General features: G+C 44.8%; 1 protein-coding gene across 1 annotated transcript in view; it reads left to right on the top strand.

The window, feature by feature from the left end:
- LOC115160863 (R3H domain-containing protein 1-like) overlaps positions 1-18952 on the top strand; it is a 69744-nt gene that overhangs the window by 34007 nt on the left and 16785 nt on the right. Inside the window, 12 exon segments of the mRNA XM_029711348.1 lie at positions 9010-9265; positions 10201-10407; positions 11950-11985; positions 12425-12520; positions 14452-14584; positions 14963-15041; positions 15279-15338; positions 15791-15931; positions 16267-16375; positions 16712-16807; positions 16920-17002; positions 17154-17371. Coding sequence (XP_029567208.1) covers positions 10216-10407; positions 11950-11985; positions 12425-12520; positions 14452-14584; positions 14963-15041; positions 15279-15338; positions 15791-15931; positions 16267-16375; positions 16712-16807; positions 16920-17002; positions 17154-17371 — 1243 coding nt within the window. The 5' untranslated portion in view covers positions 9010-9265; positions 10201-10215.

The following is an 18952-nucleotide window of genomic DNA, read 5'->3' as shown; positions in this document are numbered from 1 at the left end:
GGATATACAGGAGTAGCCTCTTCTCTCTTTCAGCGGAATTTATCTTTCAAGATAATTTAAGCCATAGTCAAATTATATTTTTCCTACAGCTTAGGGAAGGTGTGTGCACTTGCAGTTTCAATCGTTTCAGGAGCTATCATCAAATATGAATATTGTCAGGGACGCCCAGGGACATGTTTTAATCTAGGACTCGAGCCTGCCAGGGATAATGCAACAAGGTTTCAGGGAAATGCTTGCAAAAACAAACACTTGGTTATATTTTTTTTTACTAACTTTCCCTCTCCCTCCAATTGTCTCCAACTTTCTCATCTGCTTCTTACTGAGGCATTCAACGCGTCTGTTATTGCCAAACACCATTTCTTTGGGCTCAACTCCCCACGTCGTTGCAGTATAATGTAAACACATTTAATGAACACAGACTCCTGATGGTTGCTTGACAGGCATCTGTAGTATATTATTGGGGGAGGATGGAGGAAGTAAGCATTCATTCCCTGCTAGAACTGTATAATTCTGAAGGTGTGAGAATCACATTTGTTTACAGTAGAGGCATGGTGCCGCACGCATCTGCAGTAATTGTTTATTGGATGTTTTTTTAGGTGTCGGTGTGTTTGCCCGAGGGGGTTGTGAGGACCCCACGTAGATCAATGGCAGAGGGGTAAGAAAGGATTTCGCTGCCTGTGCCCTATCCTTGAGAGAAATGCCATTGTTTATTTTAATACCATCCAGATTTTAATTACTTGTTTAGTAGGTATGTAAGGTATGTTCAGTAGTATTGCGGTTTTGCGGTCACTGTTCAGTTTTGGTACTGTAGTTAAGTTTTGTTTATTTCAGAAAATACAAAGTGTTGGAATTCCTGATTCCATATATGATCATGAGTCATATAATGCCTAATGAGAGCACTACCAGGAATACCAACACTTTGTATTTTCTGAAATGAAAACACGATTACTCTGCAACACTAAAACACAGTGCATTATGTGTATGAAATCAATATGTAAAAATGGCTTGGACATTGTATAGGGCTATGCCATGTTTTCTTACAAAGAGAAAAACATGCGCACCGATATCTGTAGCGCGGTACTTCTAATTTCCCACTCCGAGGTAATGTGATGGGCTATCTCTGTAGCCCTTGAGCTCCTTCCATCTGTTGTAATCGCAACACAGGATGCATTGGCCAGTTCATTGACAACTTTGGCTTTAGCTTGCTTATATAGAGCTGGTACTAACCGTTTTCTCAAATGGGTTGGAGAGGGCGAAGTTAATAACGTAGCTATAGCACTTTCACGATGTGCTGAAACCCGTTATTCTTCTCAACCACTGAGAATGGGCGCATATCCCCAGTTATAAACATAACTATCGCTCTTGTTATTTCTTTGGCCTGGTCAGAATCCGCTGCAAAGCAGCCCTTTGCCTTTCCGTCTTGCTCGGCTGGTAGGAATACTGAAATCACATTTTTAAAAATGTTTTTTATTTTACCTTTATTTAACTAGGCAAGTCAGTTAAGAACACATTCTTATTTTCAATGATGGCCGAGGAACAGTGGGTTTAACTGCCTTGTTCATGGGCGGAACAACAGATTTATTTTACCTTGTCAGATTAAATCTTGCAATCTTTCGGTTACTAGTCCAACGCTCTAACCACTAGGCTACCTGCCGCCACATGCGCCGAATACAACAGAAATGCTTACTTACAAGCCCTTAACCAACAATGCAGTTTTAAGAAAATAGCAGTAAATAACAATAGCGGGGCTATATACAGGGGGTACCGGTACAGAGTCAATGTGCCGGGGCACCGGTTAGTTGAGGTAATTGAGGTACAATGTACATGTTGGTGTAAATGTGTCAACATGTTTGAGGTGTTGGCAGCTGCGTAGGCTATTCTCATTGAGAAGTGGCAACATACCCACTCTTTCCATCGCCGTTGCAGTCTACTGTGAAGCCAAAATGTTCCCTAACTGGAGATTTAAAAGTTGGAGAATCGTCCTGGTTTATCGACCCCCACCACTCGCCATCGTACAGAACTATACTGAACAAAAATGTAACCGCAATAGGCAACAATTTAAATGATTTTACTGCGTTACAGTTCATATAAGGAAATATGTCCATTTAAATTAATTAATTAGGCCCTATTCTTTGGATTTCACATGACTGGGCAGGGGCGCAGCCATGGGTAGGCCTGAGCATCTGTATGTTGTCCTATTTGGTTGATTAGGCCAAGCATTCCTTGATGAACAATTCTTCATCGCTGATGAATAATAAAATATTTTATCTTGTAGTAACTATCTCTTTATAAACACGTTTTGTTCACTAAAAGACTTGCAGAAGAGATGGTCAAAACCTTTATTCAAATGAGATGTTTCTCCCCCTTAATTGACTGCTACAGTCAATTAATCAAATACACCTAGACAGTAGAATTCTCTCAATCTTTCTTCACATCGCACTACCTCTACACTATTTCTCTGTAAGGCATATACTGTGGTCCAACATACCCCCACCTTTCCCACACACTCACTCCTACACAAACACCCACACACACTCTCTGGTTGGGTGTGATTTTATTGCGGGGGGGTGGTTGGTTATGAAGGGGGAGGGATGGGTGAGGTAGGTAAACATCCCATGGCTCCTCTCAACGCCGTGGGCTCGGGCTGTATCGCTAATAAAGAGCTCAATTTAGCCAGTGACGTGCCGCGAGCTCAGCCGAGCCACCTGAGTGGCTGAGCCCAGCTCTGACATCATCCAGCCCAGTCGTTGATTTGGCTCTGTCTCCGAGGCTTCGGAGTGAGAGTCTCAACCCAACCATGGGCTCTGGCACTTAGGCAGCCCGGCACAGACAGACAGACAGAGCGAGCGAGCGTCGCGAAGAGAGGAAGGAAGAAAGGAAGGGCGGAAGAAGGGGGCTGTCTCGGGGACAATTCTCCGAGCAGCAACTTTCACAGCCAATGCAGCCTCTGGTACTATGGAAACTAAACCCCTGACCAATGGAAATAATGGTGGCTACAATGTGGCAGGTGAGTGATATGTGCTGTGCACACTCCTCTCGAGAGGTGCAAGTACCTACCAGAACAATGTCCATTATATGAGCACCCTGTGTAAGTGTCTTGTCTCCGTTTGTCTTTGTACATAGAGAAATAAACCTGAGACTGTTTGTGAGCGTGGCTGTAGTATTCAGCAATTTGCAGTGAGAGAGCAGAGTTTGCCGGGGATATGCTGCGGCTTTTCTAGAAGTTCACAAGCTTTGCGTACGAAAAGGAGGAATATGATTAGCTGTCTGGAGCTTTGTGATTTCTTTTTGCAACAAGGTTGTCTTTGGCCGTAGTCCCATTAACTTCCCCTTTGAAAATATTGTTATTTGCGCTGCTGCGACGTTGTTTCTTTCCCAAAGGGTTTTTTCCCTTAGGTTAGAGAGGGGGAAGGAAGCGGTGCGCTTGATCCCCTGCTGAGATCTTTTGATGTGTGCTGAATAGCACCACGGCACTCGGACCCAAGCTGCTCAGTCCCTCTCTAAAACCTTACTCGCTGTGCCATGCTTGGACCAGGAGGGAAATGCATGCAACAGTAAGACAGTCTCCATCTCTCTCCTTCAATGGCGTTGTCAATTTGTGACACGGGGGCTTTTTTCACACCGGAAAAGTTGTTGCGTCTAATGGGGCGCGGAATATGCAGATCTTTTGCAACTCTGAATATTATTACGTTGTCTAGTAGGAGTGCGCTTCTTATTTTTCTTCTGTAATTTTTTGCAATTCTGCTAATAAGTGCTCAATCAGCTCATAAGCCATTTAGAAGTGTTGAGGCTTGCTGTTTTTGTCTTGTGCCTCTGTCAGCATTTTCATGCTCATTTCTGTGTCTCCAGGTGTGTTTGAGGAAACAATCGTCCTCTGGCTGGCTGATGAATTAGTTATTATCCCTGTCATAGATTATTCTATAGCGTTACGAGCTTGGCTTTATTTGCTAATAGTTCACTGGTAATTGCGCCTATTCCATTTCCCCATATGATACCTTAGGGGACTGTTAGCAAATCATTTTTATGCTAAGTGTGCGCGAACTGTGCCGTAATTGGTAGAGTGGGGCCACTTGTATTTACTTTCCCTGAATACTATGCATCTCATTTCTGTTAAATGGGGCAATCAGAGTTCTGGTAAAGTGGGACAAGGTTACGATGGGAATGGAGTCCGTCAGACCACCACTGGCACCGCACACCTAACGGCTACTCTGCATCAGCCATTCTCATCAATTCCCCCCGTCTTCAATTCATATCCTTTTATGTCTACTAATCGTACATCTAATGAAGGGGACCAAGTGAAGGATTCTAATTTGATGCCTAGCCCAAATGTCACTTGCCATCAGTGAGCTTTGGCTCCCATCACACTCCCAGACGGCCGGAGCGAGGCGACGAGGGTCATTTTCAGAGTCTGGCTAATGATTCAGTTCAGTCTCCTCCAGCCTCACTCTAAGAGGGGGTTGAAATTAATAACATAACGGGACCCAGTGCTACTGCAAGCCACAATGCCCCAGAGATGCACTCCAGAGATGGCGTTTAACATTGCCCAGAAACCTGGCGTAATTGCATTATGATTGGGGCAAAAGGCAGGGGAATATCTGGCTCATGAAGGCAATTAAGTGGTGTAATTGCTATATGGATGTAGCCGGGGAGGGAGCGGAGCCCGGCGCACTGAGCTCTAACCTCCGCAGGAAGTCCTCATTAGTGGAAAGTAGCGCTCCTTTGTGTGCTGAGTGGCGGCTGCTGCCGTCCAGCAAAGGAAAAAAACTGCACCAGGATTTTGATCCTTATCCTTCCTTCCCTTATATGTTTCATTCATTCTTTCTCTTTCTTCCCCGTTGGTAATTGAAAGGAAGCTAGAGGTAGCCTCACCTCTGACGGCAGCCCTGAAGTCACCTGGCCCATCTGTTAGGAAACTCACACAGCAGGTGAGAGATTCACCATGTCTCCTCTCTCTGCTGGATGAGATGATGGATAGTGGATATTGTGATTTGCTATTGAAGTGATTAGTGTAGTTCTATGTACGGTGAATTAGAGCTGGGACGATCAATCAAAATGTATCAATACCGACCATTTATCGAGGACATTTTTACTGATATCAATAAGAACGATAAGTAGCCTTTACTAGAGGTATGTGAAGTTTGAAATAAAATAAGTCTGCTAAAATGGGCTATTGCTAACGGGACGATGATAGACACATTTAAAGTAGTAGTAGTAGTTTTAAGGGTAATATAATAAAAAGTAATTGGTGCACATTAATGTTAAACGTATCGTTCAATGTATCGTTATCGTGATAATTTCATTACATTTATGGTGATATGGATTTTTGTCCATATTGCCCCGCACTACTGGGAATTCTCCCATCTCATTTTTGATAGCCCTGGCTCGGACATTGATATAGACTTCTTTTATTCCTGCATTCATAAAAAAAAAACTTTGGCCGGCAAGACTCTGCTTTTGATCACGGCTTTGTGTTTAAGCAGATGGAAATGAACAGCACCACTGGGGTCTGAGAGTTGAACCTCCCGCCTCGGGGGCATTTAAAAAAAATCTCCCGTAACTCAGAGAGCGTCATTAAAGAAAGCACCCTGGGGCTAGAGGTGGACTGTCTTTTGAGCCTTCAACCGGAATCTTAGAGTCCGTCAATGGAACAGTGTACTTCTTGGCGCAGTTCCAAACTGAAGCCAGGGAATGACATATTTCAGATGGTGCTGTATGTAAGGGAAGGGGGCACGGTGGGAGCAAAAAGGGGCAGTTACGGAGTTGGCATCACTGTGGTATTTTTCTTTTCATTTTGTGTTTTTTAAGTTTGTGTGTGTGTGTGTGTGTGTGTGTGTGTGTGTGTGTGTGTGTGTGTGTGGTTAAGGCACAGTAGTGGCAGGCTTCAGAGCACCCCCCCTTGCAAATTATATTCTGTTCTGACGCCAGCCAACTGTCAATCATCCGTAAATATAATTGGCTATGAAAAAATAGTTCACCCAGTGCTGATGGGGATTATTAATAAGGACGCCATCCCCCTGTGTGTGTGGGTGGTAAAAAAAGAGAGAAACTCTCCAGGTCTATGTGCTTAAAAGATAACAAAGGTTGAAAGGAAGGAATTTAATTAAAGTTTTCATCTCCCTCAGTTCTTATTTCAATATCACGAAGGATTCTAATCTTGCAGAATTACATAAATTGACTATTTTATTCTTGACCCCAAAAAATGGTACTTGTTGCATTGCCATAAATGCTTTCCCCACAGATAAAGGGTAGAATTATTTTTGGTGAGTCACATGCTTTCATACGAAGGAAATGCTGTTTACCTAGTTTATATTCTGGAAACTAAAATTGTGTATGTTCATGGTTAGTTAACACATGATTGGACTGTCACAGACAGATCAGTCCATTTGTCTCTGTGGTTTATTACGGTGTCAACTTGCAGATCGACCGTAGCGGACTGCTCCCGCTTTCCTGTCCTCCTGCCCATGTTCGTGCCATGCTTCCTCACTATTTAAGTCTATAGGACACCTCCCTGCATGAGTCCCAAATGGCACCCTGTTCCCTATATAGTGCGCTACTTTGGACAGGCCCTCGTCAGAAGTAGTGCACTATATAGGAGTAAGGTGCCATTTGGGATGCTACCCTGCCTCTTGTTTTGTACACAGCAGGGATGAAGAAGCAGCAAACAGCTTATTTATCCAGCCTGACAAAATCAATACCTTTTCCACTCTTAGCTGTCACTCGTTGACACAACACAGATCTCATTTGTATCTCCCAAGATCCATTTGCCGACTGGATGACTGATCGGAAAGAGAGAGGCATGCACACACACAAACACACGTTACAATCACTCACAAACTCGCCACTTCCACCCTTATTTGTACTCTTAGTTTTCCCTCTGCTCACTGGTCGGCCACAGTTGGTTGAGCAGCTCGATGTAAAGCCCTAACCACCTAAGCATTCCTCGAGTCAACTGTGAGGAGAAGAGATGGCCGGTGCTGTCTCTGTCTGGCTCCGGCTAGCCGCTCGGCTAGAACACCCTGGCCAATTAGTGCGAAATGTGGACACGGACCCCCCCCCCCCCCATTGAAGAGGAAAGAAGGAAAAGTAACAAAATAAAAGCCCCTGGAGGAAGAAGAGAGCTCCATGAATTGGACCTTTTGCAGATTTTCTGTCTCAGAGGAAAATAAAAATGCCCTTTGCCTCTAATATTCTCCATCTGTCATCCACAAATACATTTATGTGAACCAAGTCAACTTGTGAGGAGAACAAGCATTTGCCGTAGAAAACAGACACCGAAAATTCTACTGAGACCAGAAGTTCCTGAAGAGTCATGTGACTACAAGGCTCATTGTCCAGGGTCAAGAAAGACCTGCTTCTTAGATGTTTCACCGCACCACGAACTTGTGTAATGGAGATTGATCCTCATGGGGCCTCAGTCAGGCAGCACTGGTCCTCCCACTAGAAGAGACGGTACTGTACTCTCCTCTCTACCACTAGCCCTCCACCACCAACCAACCCTGCTCTCCTTCTCTCTGCCCGGGGGAGCCTCCATCTGTGGCCACTCCAGAGTGGGGGCGTGGGAGGGAAAAGGTTGGCCAGGCATGGGCGTCCTTGCTCTCCTGACGCCGGATGTGCTGCGGAAAAAACAGGAGGGGTGGTAGGGCGGTGGGGGGGATTGGTGAACTACTGAGCTCTCATGAATTGCAGAACTGCTCTTGTCTGGTCGCATTAAAAGCATAATTGTCCTTGAGTGTGAGTCCGCCTAGAGAAGAGGTGGGAAAATATGCAGAGTATCTCGTTCAGCCCCTCGCCGACGTCTGGTCCCTGTGACCCCCACAGCGCAGCTCGCATAGTTGAGATGTGGAGGGCTTATGGCAGGCTGTCACTCCCAAAAAGCACAGGGCAGGCAGCCCAGACAGCAGGAGGCCTGGGGAAAGAGACGGAGCAGAGGGACTTGTGACAGACACCACACGCCCTGTTGACAGACAGGAGGCTGCAGCACACCGACAGACGGGGGTGTGTGTGTGTGTGTGTGTTGACAAGCATTTGTGTGGCCGTGTGTGTGTGTGTGTGTGAGACACTAAAAGCCAACCAGACACGTGCACACACCTGTCCTCTCTACTGACAGCCCCCCACCAGCCCTGGGCTACAGATCTCATGAATCCCAATCAGGCGAGGCCATCGGAAGATTAAATAATGCAGCAGCCCCTGCTTCAGCTCTGCGCCATCTCCATTAGCCTGATAAATGTGCTACGTTGTCAGTCAGGTGCCATTCTCAAGTCAACACGTCCCTATGATCTCAGGCCTCTATTTGGACTGGTATTTACACCGCTCAATTCTGCAAAAAAATGTGAATTGAGAAGCACCAACAGAGTTATCCTGGCCAGTGTAGAGCAGATCAGATAACTGTTCAGTAAACTGGACTGAAGAGAGGGACCAGTTTTAGGAGGAACTAGCTACCATGACGCCATGCTTCTTGGTGCCCATGGCAACCTCTACGAGGTGAATCAGTGCCCGGTTACCTGGGGCTCCGTAGGGCTAAGAGGTGAGTTGGAGCCATTGTTAACTGGATTATGGAGTGAGCTGGAAATCCACTTGACCTCCTGGCTGACCCCTCTGACTGGGACTTCCTCCACACAGCTTCTTAACCCAGAAGAGAGCAGAGTTTAGCGGGGTTAGAGCGTGGTGGAGCTCTGAGGGAGCTGAGAAATGGAAACGTTAGCTCTCTGTGACAGCCTCCTGCCCTGCAGTTTGGCCTCCAACCACAGGAGAGAAAATAATCAGAGAAGCAACGAATCCGCGTCTTCTCAGCTAGACAGTGGCCATTCGGTCAGCCAAATAAAGTTGATTCAAAATGATTGTTTTAGTATCACTCCTACTCTGTGTGAGTGTGTATGCACGTGATAAATTCAACACCCTGTTTTACAAATATGTTAAAGATGAGTTTACATTTAAATACATAAATCACCAGTGAATACACATGCTAACAAACCATTCTCTCTTCCTCCCTCCACCTGTCTCTCTCCACAGGTCACTGAGGGGCATGAGAGCCTTGTCGGAGGCCAGCGCTGTTGCTTGCCGGACCCAGTGCTGGTGACGGGGACATGGGCCTCTTCCTCAGGGCTTCCAGCACGACCCAGCTCCACACAAGCCAGAGCCTCAGCCACCAACTGGTCCAGCACCACCCAGACACCAACGGCAGCAGCACGCAGAGGGACCCCGCCTCAGTGGGTCTCGCCCTTCTCTTTGGCGCTACCACTGACCTGCAGGCCAAGCACCACAGCCGGTAAATACACACACACACACACACAATCAGACATCACTCGCATCACAGACATTACATCCTCTGCAGTAATAGTCACAGCCCATGTCTCAGGACAAAGCATTAAAGAGGCAGTCCATTTCAGACTAGAGATGGCAGACTGGATAGGCAGGGTAGAGCGGGCAGTGACAGCCAGAGAGACTGGGTGGGAGAGAATAGGATGCCAGTGTGGTGACAGGTTGCCAGATAGGAGATAACACAGGGAGATTGCTTCTCCCGTTTTCACGATAAGGAAGATCGGCATCCCTGGAGGCCTCAGTGCTGCTAGCTACAGCGTCTACAATCCCGCATATGGGAGTGTCACCACCACCGTGTCTTTCTCCCTGCAAGGCAGGCAGCCTGGCAGGCAGAGCAGTCACAGCTCGCTGCACCATCTGGCCATGCTGACGTCCGCCCTGGCACCAGACACGCACTGTCAGGCAGGACCACGTTGTGAGTAGAGGAGCGTCACACACACAGGAGTAGAGCATATCTCACCCTCTAAAGTGTTAATGGAAGCGCTTCAGAAGCCACTGATTCTCATTAGCACTTTTGAGCTGGCTGGGCTCTCCTGAGGGCCAGGTGCTGCTCACACTCTCAGGGACATGGTTTTCATCAATTTAGATCGAGGGAGGGGTGTAGGGAAAGGGGGAGAGGTTAAGGGTTTACAATGATGCATTATTACACAGTTGGCTATAATATTGGGTGATTTGTCATTGAGGAAACTTCATTGATCTGTTAATACAAATAGCTGCGGCTGAAACGGTAGCCTCGAGGAAAACAAGCAGTGGCTGAGGCTGACCGAAGGAACCGTGTCGTGTGTTGTCCATCTCTTTCTGCTCTCTAGGTCTCGAGCTCTTGGTAGACGAAGCTCCAAGTAGCCTTCTCTAATGAGGATGTCTGATACTGTCACTGTAAAGGAGACTAGCGACACTATGAGAGGTGTGGAGACGGAGGAGAGCCACCATGCCAGTGCCACACCAACACCAGCGGTGGGAGAAGAACCAAGCCCGACCAAGACAAACGGCAGGGAGCAGGCAGAGACCCAGCCACAGGCCAATGCTCAAACCCAGCTCCAACCCGAGATTCAACCAGAGAGCTGCTGCCAAGACAAGAACGAAACTCAGGTAAATCTCATCACAGAGCAGGGTTGTATCTTACCCCCTGGGCCCAACACCGTCCCATACCAGTCAGCCTTTTTTTTTTTTTCAACGCCTGCAACCCCCCCCTCCCCACAAAATCAACCATCCCTACCCACACAATTTCCGTATCAAAGTATGGCATGTCAGTTGACGGGGTTGGGTTATGTACCGGAGGACTACACTAAAGGTATATGCAGCGCGAAATGGTAGGGGACTAGTGAGACAGACGTGTGAGGGTTGGGGGTATCGGTGGGCTTTGTAATGGTTAGCAGAGCGGGGAGAAATAATTGCTTTCTGATACAGCACAGGCTCAGGGGCCCTGGGGAGTCCCTGGCAAAGCACAACCAATCAATTGTCAGATAATTGAGTTGTGAGAACCCGCAGAAGCGGTGTACCGCAAAACCACTACTCAGTTATCATACGCTTGAAGGTTAACCTTGTGGAGGTTTTATATGTCAGGCGGCCTATATCGTTTTTTTCTCTCCCATCCTCTGACAGGTAGTGCGTGAAAGATTTGAACAGCTAGGCTAGTCTCCTTTCATGCTGTAACATTTCCCTCATGCTATCCCCCTTTCTGAAAAGCCTTGACCCTTTTCATATCTCAGCACCGCTAGTCTACTCTCAACCTGGCTCCATGTGTATAGGTGGTTATATATGGTATTACAGCAGTCAGAGGAGAATGGCACCCTATTTACTATATAGTGCACTATTTTCGATTAGGGCCTATAGGGCTCTGGTCAAAAGTAGTGCACTTTATATGGAATAGATTGCCATTTCAGTTGTATCTTAGCCTGGCTGCCCCCCCCCTTGTAAAGGTGGTTGTACATTACTAAAGATAGGGGGGGGGGTGTATACCTGTAAGGGAATGGAAAGGCCAGGAACCATGCAGTCAGTCTGCTGAGGAGATCCATGCAAGAGGGGAAAAGCAGATAATCTCGATCTCAAATCCCAGTTTATCCACAAACTTCTCCTGTATTACCCTAGGGGGATGAGGAGGCGGAACAAATGCCTTTACCGCCATCTGTCTCCTCCACTTTGCAGATCGAGGCGCCTCACTGCACACAAGGTGCTGTTTTAGATGTGTGTGCAGGAGAGAACAGTTATTTTACCATTCCCCGCGGCCATTCTTCCAAGTCTAGAATTCAGAGTAGCATGGAGGGCAAGGAACGCTTTCTTTCCAAATCCTCTACTACAGTGACTTATTTAGACTTGGGTATAGTTTAGCCTGATGCATTAGGGAAAACAAATTTAAAATGTTATTTTGCATCAACCATTTATAAATAAGGTTAGAATCTGTTGCATATTTAGGCAAAAGAAAAGGTTGCATCTTAACATTTCTTCATTACAAAAACATTTAATGGATCTGTTTTTGTAAGAGATGGAATAAATGGTTTCGAGAGCAGATTCCTATCTTTACTATGTAATGGTCCTCAGTCATTTTGTTATTAAGGGGACTCATCCCAGGGCTTACAGACAATGAGACCCTTGTCTCATGTGATCCATTTTGTCTCATTGCCTACCGTACAGCGGCAAACACCGGGACAGATGGGAAAAAGGCCCAAGGTACAGTGGCAAGAGGCATGTCTGTAACAGTGTTTGCTTGATGAACCCCACCATCTAATAGCTGACTGAGTTGTTTTTCCCTTTTAATTTACACTGCCTGCACCCCCCCCACCCCCCATTTTGCGTAGTATATATTTGTTACACTTTTTTTTTAAGCTTGTGGTTTTCAGTTATTCAAGTGCAAATTCTAAATTCTAATGCATCAGAATCATGACGAGTGATCTAACCAGTGACCAGTTAATGGTCAATCTAACCTAGGTGACCGTGTGCATGGTGTTGTCTTGAGCTTGGGTTGCCATGCTAGTGTGTGCTGTGCTTGCACGGGAATTCTGGGTTCCTTTTAATTAATTTGGTTTGTGGTGTGTTTTCAAACTCTACCTGCACCGTATTTGTCCCACCCTGACTCTCTTCTTAACCCTCACCACTCTCCAATCCCCAGTCTAACTCAAAGTTAAAGTTAGTTCGGAGCCTGGCTGTTTGCGAAGAGTCCTCTCCTCCTCTCCCTATTACCACTGATCTGCCTCGAGAACACAAGGTAAACTGCAAATCCCCCACGCCCCTCCTATGACAATTCACTGCCCCTCCCCAAACCATCAGCTGGTGTCAAACCATCATTTCATTGCATATTTATCCCCCACAAGTGCATCTCTTTTAATAGTGAAACGTCAAGAAAGAGGTTCACAAGAAATTCCTGTAGTTTCCACACCTCACCAACTGCTCCCCTCTGGTTATCTTCAGCCTCCAGAACAGCATTTTTTCCCCCAACAAAATCTTCAGAAAGGAATTTGTTTGAATAACACGACGTTTCCAGTTGCTTGAAAGGATTTGTGACTATTGAAGCACCTACCTAGTTTCACGTCACTCACCACATGATTCATAAATTTAGAAATCAATGTTATTCAATTATTGCACCCACACTGCTCGCGTGTGCGCCAACGAGCGTCTGCGTTGCCAAGGGCTAAAATAGAACTCCTTTCTATTTCTGACGCAGATCGCACTGCAAGTCCTGCCTCTCCCATCTCATTGGTTTACAGAAGCAGGTACCCATGTGCCATCTCCTCATTGGTTATACCCACGTGGGTGATTGAAAGACGAAATGTTTTGCTGGTTGTCATGGTAATACTATGAAAGTGTAGATGCCAATCACCATTTAACTTCAAAGATGAAAAAGCCTGGAAGGAGGAGAGATGACTAGAAACGATTCGGTTGACCGTTTTATGTGTGGCTTAATTGTCGGAGTAGAGGACCTTGTGCATTTCAGGTAAAATAACAACTCAATGTTTATATCCCAGGACAAATTAGCTAGCAAGTGCAAGCTAACTAGCTAAATTGCCATACATGTTTAATGCTTTTCGACCTGTCCCCAAATTAATGTAATTGGTTCAGAGTTTGTTTTGATATTTTAACCTGCGTGTCGTGATCGCGTTTGGTGTAGGGGCCAAAATAAATGTAAGCACGATGGCGCACGCGCGCAGCCGGTTTGGGTTCCGTGTTAGCTGTGGTCTAGATTCTCCATTTTTTTTGTTCAACATGAAATCAGAATTGTTCTAAGACCCAAAAGGTCCTACTAGAATTAGCCTATTAAAATAATTTGTTTTAATCTGACAGCAGGGGTTCAAATCTGTCTAATTAATTGAATCCAAGCTTCTGTATAACACGTTTGTTTTATTAGGTGTTAGGTCAACTTTCTTTCATTCCAACCATTCCATAGAATGAAAGTGTCTTGTTTAACTGGATTACTGTATAAAAACCCTAAATCAGGAGCAATATGGAAACTCCCTGACTGTGTAAGTGAATTAAACAAATGCTTGTCAAATTATCTCCCACCTCATGAAAGAATACGCTTGGCAGGGTGTCACTAAGACTCATTCAGTCAGATTTATGCCCTTGAACTGGTGTGTGATTGAGATTTCCTTTCCCAGGAGTTTTTCCCCCCACTCTATTCACCATCCTTCGCTCTCTTGCTTTCACTCAGTCTGTGCCGCATCAAAGCGTTGTTAGCAAGCTGCAACTCCCCTAAACTAGTACTTTTTACAGGGGCGGTGCAATTATTTTTTTCTTCCAATGTAAACATTGCAGATTTCCCCATTTAAAAAAAACATTTGCTGTCCCTCGGCCTCGTTGTGTGCTTGTTTTACTTCTACTTTTGTATTGACCAAAAGATTAAATGAAAGCCTTTCTGGGTTCTTCAGATTCTTAATCAGAGAAAGAGTAGGCGGGAAACCTTTGTTTCTAGCTACTCTGTAGGGTGTGAATGCTCAAGATCATAGCATTAAACTGATAACCCTTAGTACACATGGGCTTTCCTACCATGCAACCCCACTAGCTACATGATCTGTACATTTTGAAAGTTGGGGGGGTCCTCATCATTATCCTGATGGATAGCTCCTTAAGAAAGAGAAATCACCTTATCCCATTTATTTCATTATAAAAGGTGACTCCAACAGTCTTGTCTTTATTTTGCAGGATGAAGTTGAGATCCAGGTCTCCCAGTCATTTGACAAAGAGGAGGTGCCACCCATCAAGGATGAGGAGAACAAAGGTGTGGAGAAGCTGCTAGAAAAGACTGAGAGGATGCCCAGGAAGATGCTGTCCAGAGGTAGGCATTGTTTGCGTCCCCTATGGGCCCTGGTCCAAAGAAGTGCACTAAATACAAAATAGGTTTCCATTTGGGGGACAGCCATCCTGTGTGGGAAAGCACCGGCTATTGTCTGGAACCAGAGGTTTCTCAGAGGTTGTAAAGTTTATTTAAAATAAACTAAAATGACAGCTTTCTCAGTCAGCACTCAATGAACCTTCAACATTTCTGTAAAATTAAGTGAAAAAGCAATGGATGGTATATGTCCTACAAGTTTAGCTTATTTATTTATTTTTTATCTTTCTTGCTTATTAATGCTCTAACTTTTGCGAAGTTTCTGCGAAATGAGGAGACACAATAGAATTTTTTTTCTTTAATGCCTATTTTTTTCCCCTCCAGATTCCAGTCAGGAATACACAGACTCTACCGGGATCGATATCCATGAATTCTTAGTAAACACATTGAAAAACAACCCCAGGTGTGTAGCCATGCCAGTCATTTAAAAATATTTTGTCTGTTCCCACAAGCCCAGCTGTTCTCTTTCACTGGTGAATAAGCAAAGACTCATTCTCTAAAAGGTTTGAACACTTGGCATCTTCATCAGTCGATTACTAATTGCAGTTTTTTTCATACCCTGAGGTAATGAGATGGATGCTCAAATGACTAAACAGACTCCAAACTAATTCTCTCCATGTTCAATCCATTATATTCACAGGGACAGAATGATGCTGCTGAAGTTGGAACAGGACATTCTCGACTTTATCAGTAATAACGAGTGAGTAGTTCAGCTGAGTCTCGATTTTTTTTTTTTGGGTGCATTTCAATTGAATTTCCGAGTCTCTTGTGTCTTGATTTGTTGAGGATTTGGTGGGGGGGTGGTTCATTTCAACAGAATAAGCTGTTTCTGTTCATTTATTAAGCCTCATGCATAATTTTGTGTGATGTCTCTCTCGGCCTGGGGAGAACTAATGAGATTTGACTCCAGGCTATGTTGGACCGTTTTGCACAGAACGACTGTTCCTAATTGTCCTGTAGTCCCTCTTTGAATTATTGATTTGGTCCCCTGTACTTGCCCCCCATACTCTTCTCCCTGTCCTCTCCTCCATGCTCCTCTCTCCCTGTCCTCTCCCACTCTCTTCCCATCCTCTCCCACCTCCTGTCTTCTCCCCCTTTCCTCTGTCCTCTCTCCTCCTCTCCTCCCTGTCCTCTCCTCATCCTCCTCCTCAGAAGCCAGAAGAGAAAGTTCCCTCCAATGACCTCCTACCACAGAATGCTGCTGCACCGCGTCGCCGCCTACTTCGGCCTAGACCACAACGTCGACCAAACCGGGAAATCTGTAATCATCAACAAAACTAGCAATACAAGAATGTGAGTAATCTCTCTCTCGTCCCTCTCTGCCACAACCAATAATTTAAATGTTCATCCCTACTCTTAATTCAAATGGCTAAGCCTGCAGAAATATTCTGCCAAGGCAAAAGAGATTTTCCTTTGCAGTCCTCGAAATGAGTTTTTGGAGAAACGTAATTATCTGCGTTTTCAATATTGGGTGATGAAGGTTGGGAGGAGAGCAACAGCGTTTGAGGCGGAAGGGAGATGGTGTAAACATCTCAGGTTTCTTGGAACTAATTCGTACTAGAACTCAAGTTTTATAAAAAAAAAATCTCTGCCCCCCCCACCCCATATCTCTCTCTTTCTCTCTGTAGCCCTGATCAAAAGTTTTCAGAACACATCAAAGACGACAAAACTGACGACTTCCAAAAGCGCTACATTCTCAAAAGGGACAACTCCGGCTCAGACAAAGATGACAACATGGTAAGATAGTCATTTGATGTGAGGCTCCCCAATACTAGACCTCATTATGATCAATGAGCTTCCAAGAAAGAAAGTTAAAATGCGAAAATAAATAATAAGCTTTTCTCCATGAAAGCCAGTAAAGTTTTAAAAAGACAACCCCATTTTGAAAAGTGTTTTTCCTTGATGCGCCAAGCGTAGTCAATGGCCAAATGGTATTAATGGTGATTAGTTCAGTGTTTCCTAGAGTATATTCCCTTAGCCCTTTGTTACTGTTAACTAACAAACCATTGCTAAAGGAGACAGTTGATGGATGTGTCAGATGTTAGTGCTAAAGCATTGTGTTGACGTGTCTAGATGCGGATGCGGCTGAAGGACGACAGGAGGAGTAAGTCTATAGAGGAACGAGAGGAGGAGTACCAGAGGGCCAGAGACAGGATATTTGCTCAAGATGTAAGAACATCCCATAGAATTCACTTCATATTAATTTCATAGGTTTTCAATGCAGATTACGAGAGTTTGAGTCAATAAGTACAAGTAGCGAACAGAGCCTATTTTATTACAGGGTCCAGATGGCTTTGCTCTTGAAAAAAGGATACAGGAAGATGATGCTTGTAACAGCACACAGCAAAGGCGGCAAATGTTTAGGTAATTATCTCTCACCGTAACATAGCCATGACAAATTCCCCATCTCTTACTCTCTACTTAGGAAACGGGTATGCTATTAATCTGTTTCTATCTCTTATAATAGCTAATAAATGTATAATCCCATAATGGTTTAAAATGGCTCCTTCCTCAGGTTAAAAGATGGCCGCCCGGCCAACAGTCGCCAGAGCAGCTCTGAGAACGAACCCAAATACTCTGACCCTCGGCCGTGGAGCAGCACAGACTCTGACAGCTCCAACCGTAACCTGAGGCCAGCCATGACCAAGGCCAGCAGCTTCAGCGGCATCTCTGTCCTCATCAGGGGAGACAGCTCGGGCAGCAGCAAGAGCATGGGTCGCCTCTCTAAGACTGGTAAATAACCACCACTTCCACTATCAACTAGCCTGGTTAAACCAGACTGAATGCCACCCTCCATGGTGAGTGCAGAGTTCAGTGTGGTTTAACCAAACTAACCACCAAGCACAGTTCACTTCACTCTAAATCTCCACCTTTATATTGGCCAATCAGCAGTGCAGCACCTGTCAAAACGGCCTGTCCATTAGAGGAGCGTCCAATCAGAGAAGCCATGTGACATGACAAAGGCAGATTCTAGAATAATGCCCATCATTCTGTCAAAGGGTTTGAATGCTTTTAGTCTTTAGAGACAAATTCCCTATGAAGACTCCTGCCAGGTGAAATGGGTGCTTCACTGTGTGGTCTTGTGCTATAGGTGTATTCTCAACCAGATGTCGGCAGATGAGGAAAACCAAACCATGCACATTTCATCTCCTGTCTGCGTTGATATAGGATGCTTTTTGTGTGTTCCCCCCCCCCCCCCCCCCCCTTCATTTTATTTGATCAAGATATTGACGGAGCACTTCTTTTCTATTTGGCAACACAAGACTGATGCAGGTCTTAGTGCATTGTCACACCTTGCTGACACTTAACATACCACTCACATGTTGACAGTGTGTACATTTTTGGCAGTGTGCTTTCTAATGCGTGCCTTTCCAGCATACTTTCTCCTCTTATTACATTTGCCGCTCCTCCTCTCTCATTTTATTACAACCATTTGGTATCTGGAGTGTGAATTCATTGGTTATTACGTTCACAAAAAGAAGAGCCCCATCTCAAACATACAATGGTCAGTTTAATAGGGGAAGTAGCTAGCCAATTCAACAAAGCATTATTTTTGCGTTTATACATTTTCTCTTCCTTTCTTTGAACCATAGTTCTACAAATGTTATGGTAATATGCCATCAGTGGTTTGCCATTCTTTTAGAATTGTAGTAGAATGTCTTAGTCAATCATGTTTTATTTTGTTTACCAGACAGTGATTAGATTCCAGTCTTAATGATCTAATTATGTACAGTTCAAGAATCTATTAGTTTCATTAAGTGTTGTGTTCTGTTCTGCCCACCATGGACATGGTGGTGGTGCTTGGACACACAAAGTGAATAGCAAAACAAAGTGAATAGCTAGACGTTAATCAAGAAATTAATTAACTTGTCATTTAGAGCTGCTGACGATATTATCATCCTCTTTCTATTTTATGACCGCATCAGTCCCACAGGTAATTAGAATAGATCATTGGTTGTGTAGGTTTGGAATTTCAAAACTGACCTTTCGAAGTAGTGCATTTCTTAATGAAAAACATTTGAATTCTACTTGGGTCAACTAAAGGTTTTTATAGATGTGGCCTCAACCATTGATGCATTATACAGTTATAGGTGATTGTCTAAGCCAGACTAATATAAATACCCAATGAATTCAAGCAGCTTCTCCTCCAGTAGATACCATCAGTATCTCCTTTGACCCTTGGCATGCATCTAACGACTCTCCCTGTCCATCCCCATATAACAACTCTAAGCATGGTGTTAACTCTGCTGTGTCTGTAGGTTAAGGCTTTCCTTCCTTCCTTCCTTCCTTCCTTCCTTCCTTCCTTCCTTCCCT

The sequence above is a fragment of the Salmo trutta genome, chromosome 24, assembly GCF_901001165.1.
Source record: "Salmo trutta chromosome 24, fSalTru1.1, whole genome shotgun sequence".
NCBI lineage: Eukaryota > Metazoa > Chordata > Actinopteri > Salmoniformes > Salmonidae > Salmo > Salmo trutta.
Note: the sequence above shows the minus strand (reverse complement) of the source record. Positions and strands in the feature narration are given on the sequence as shown.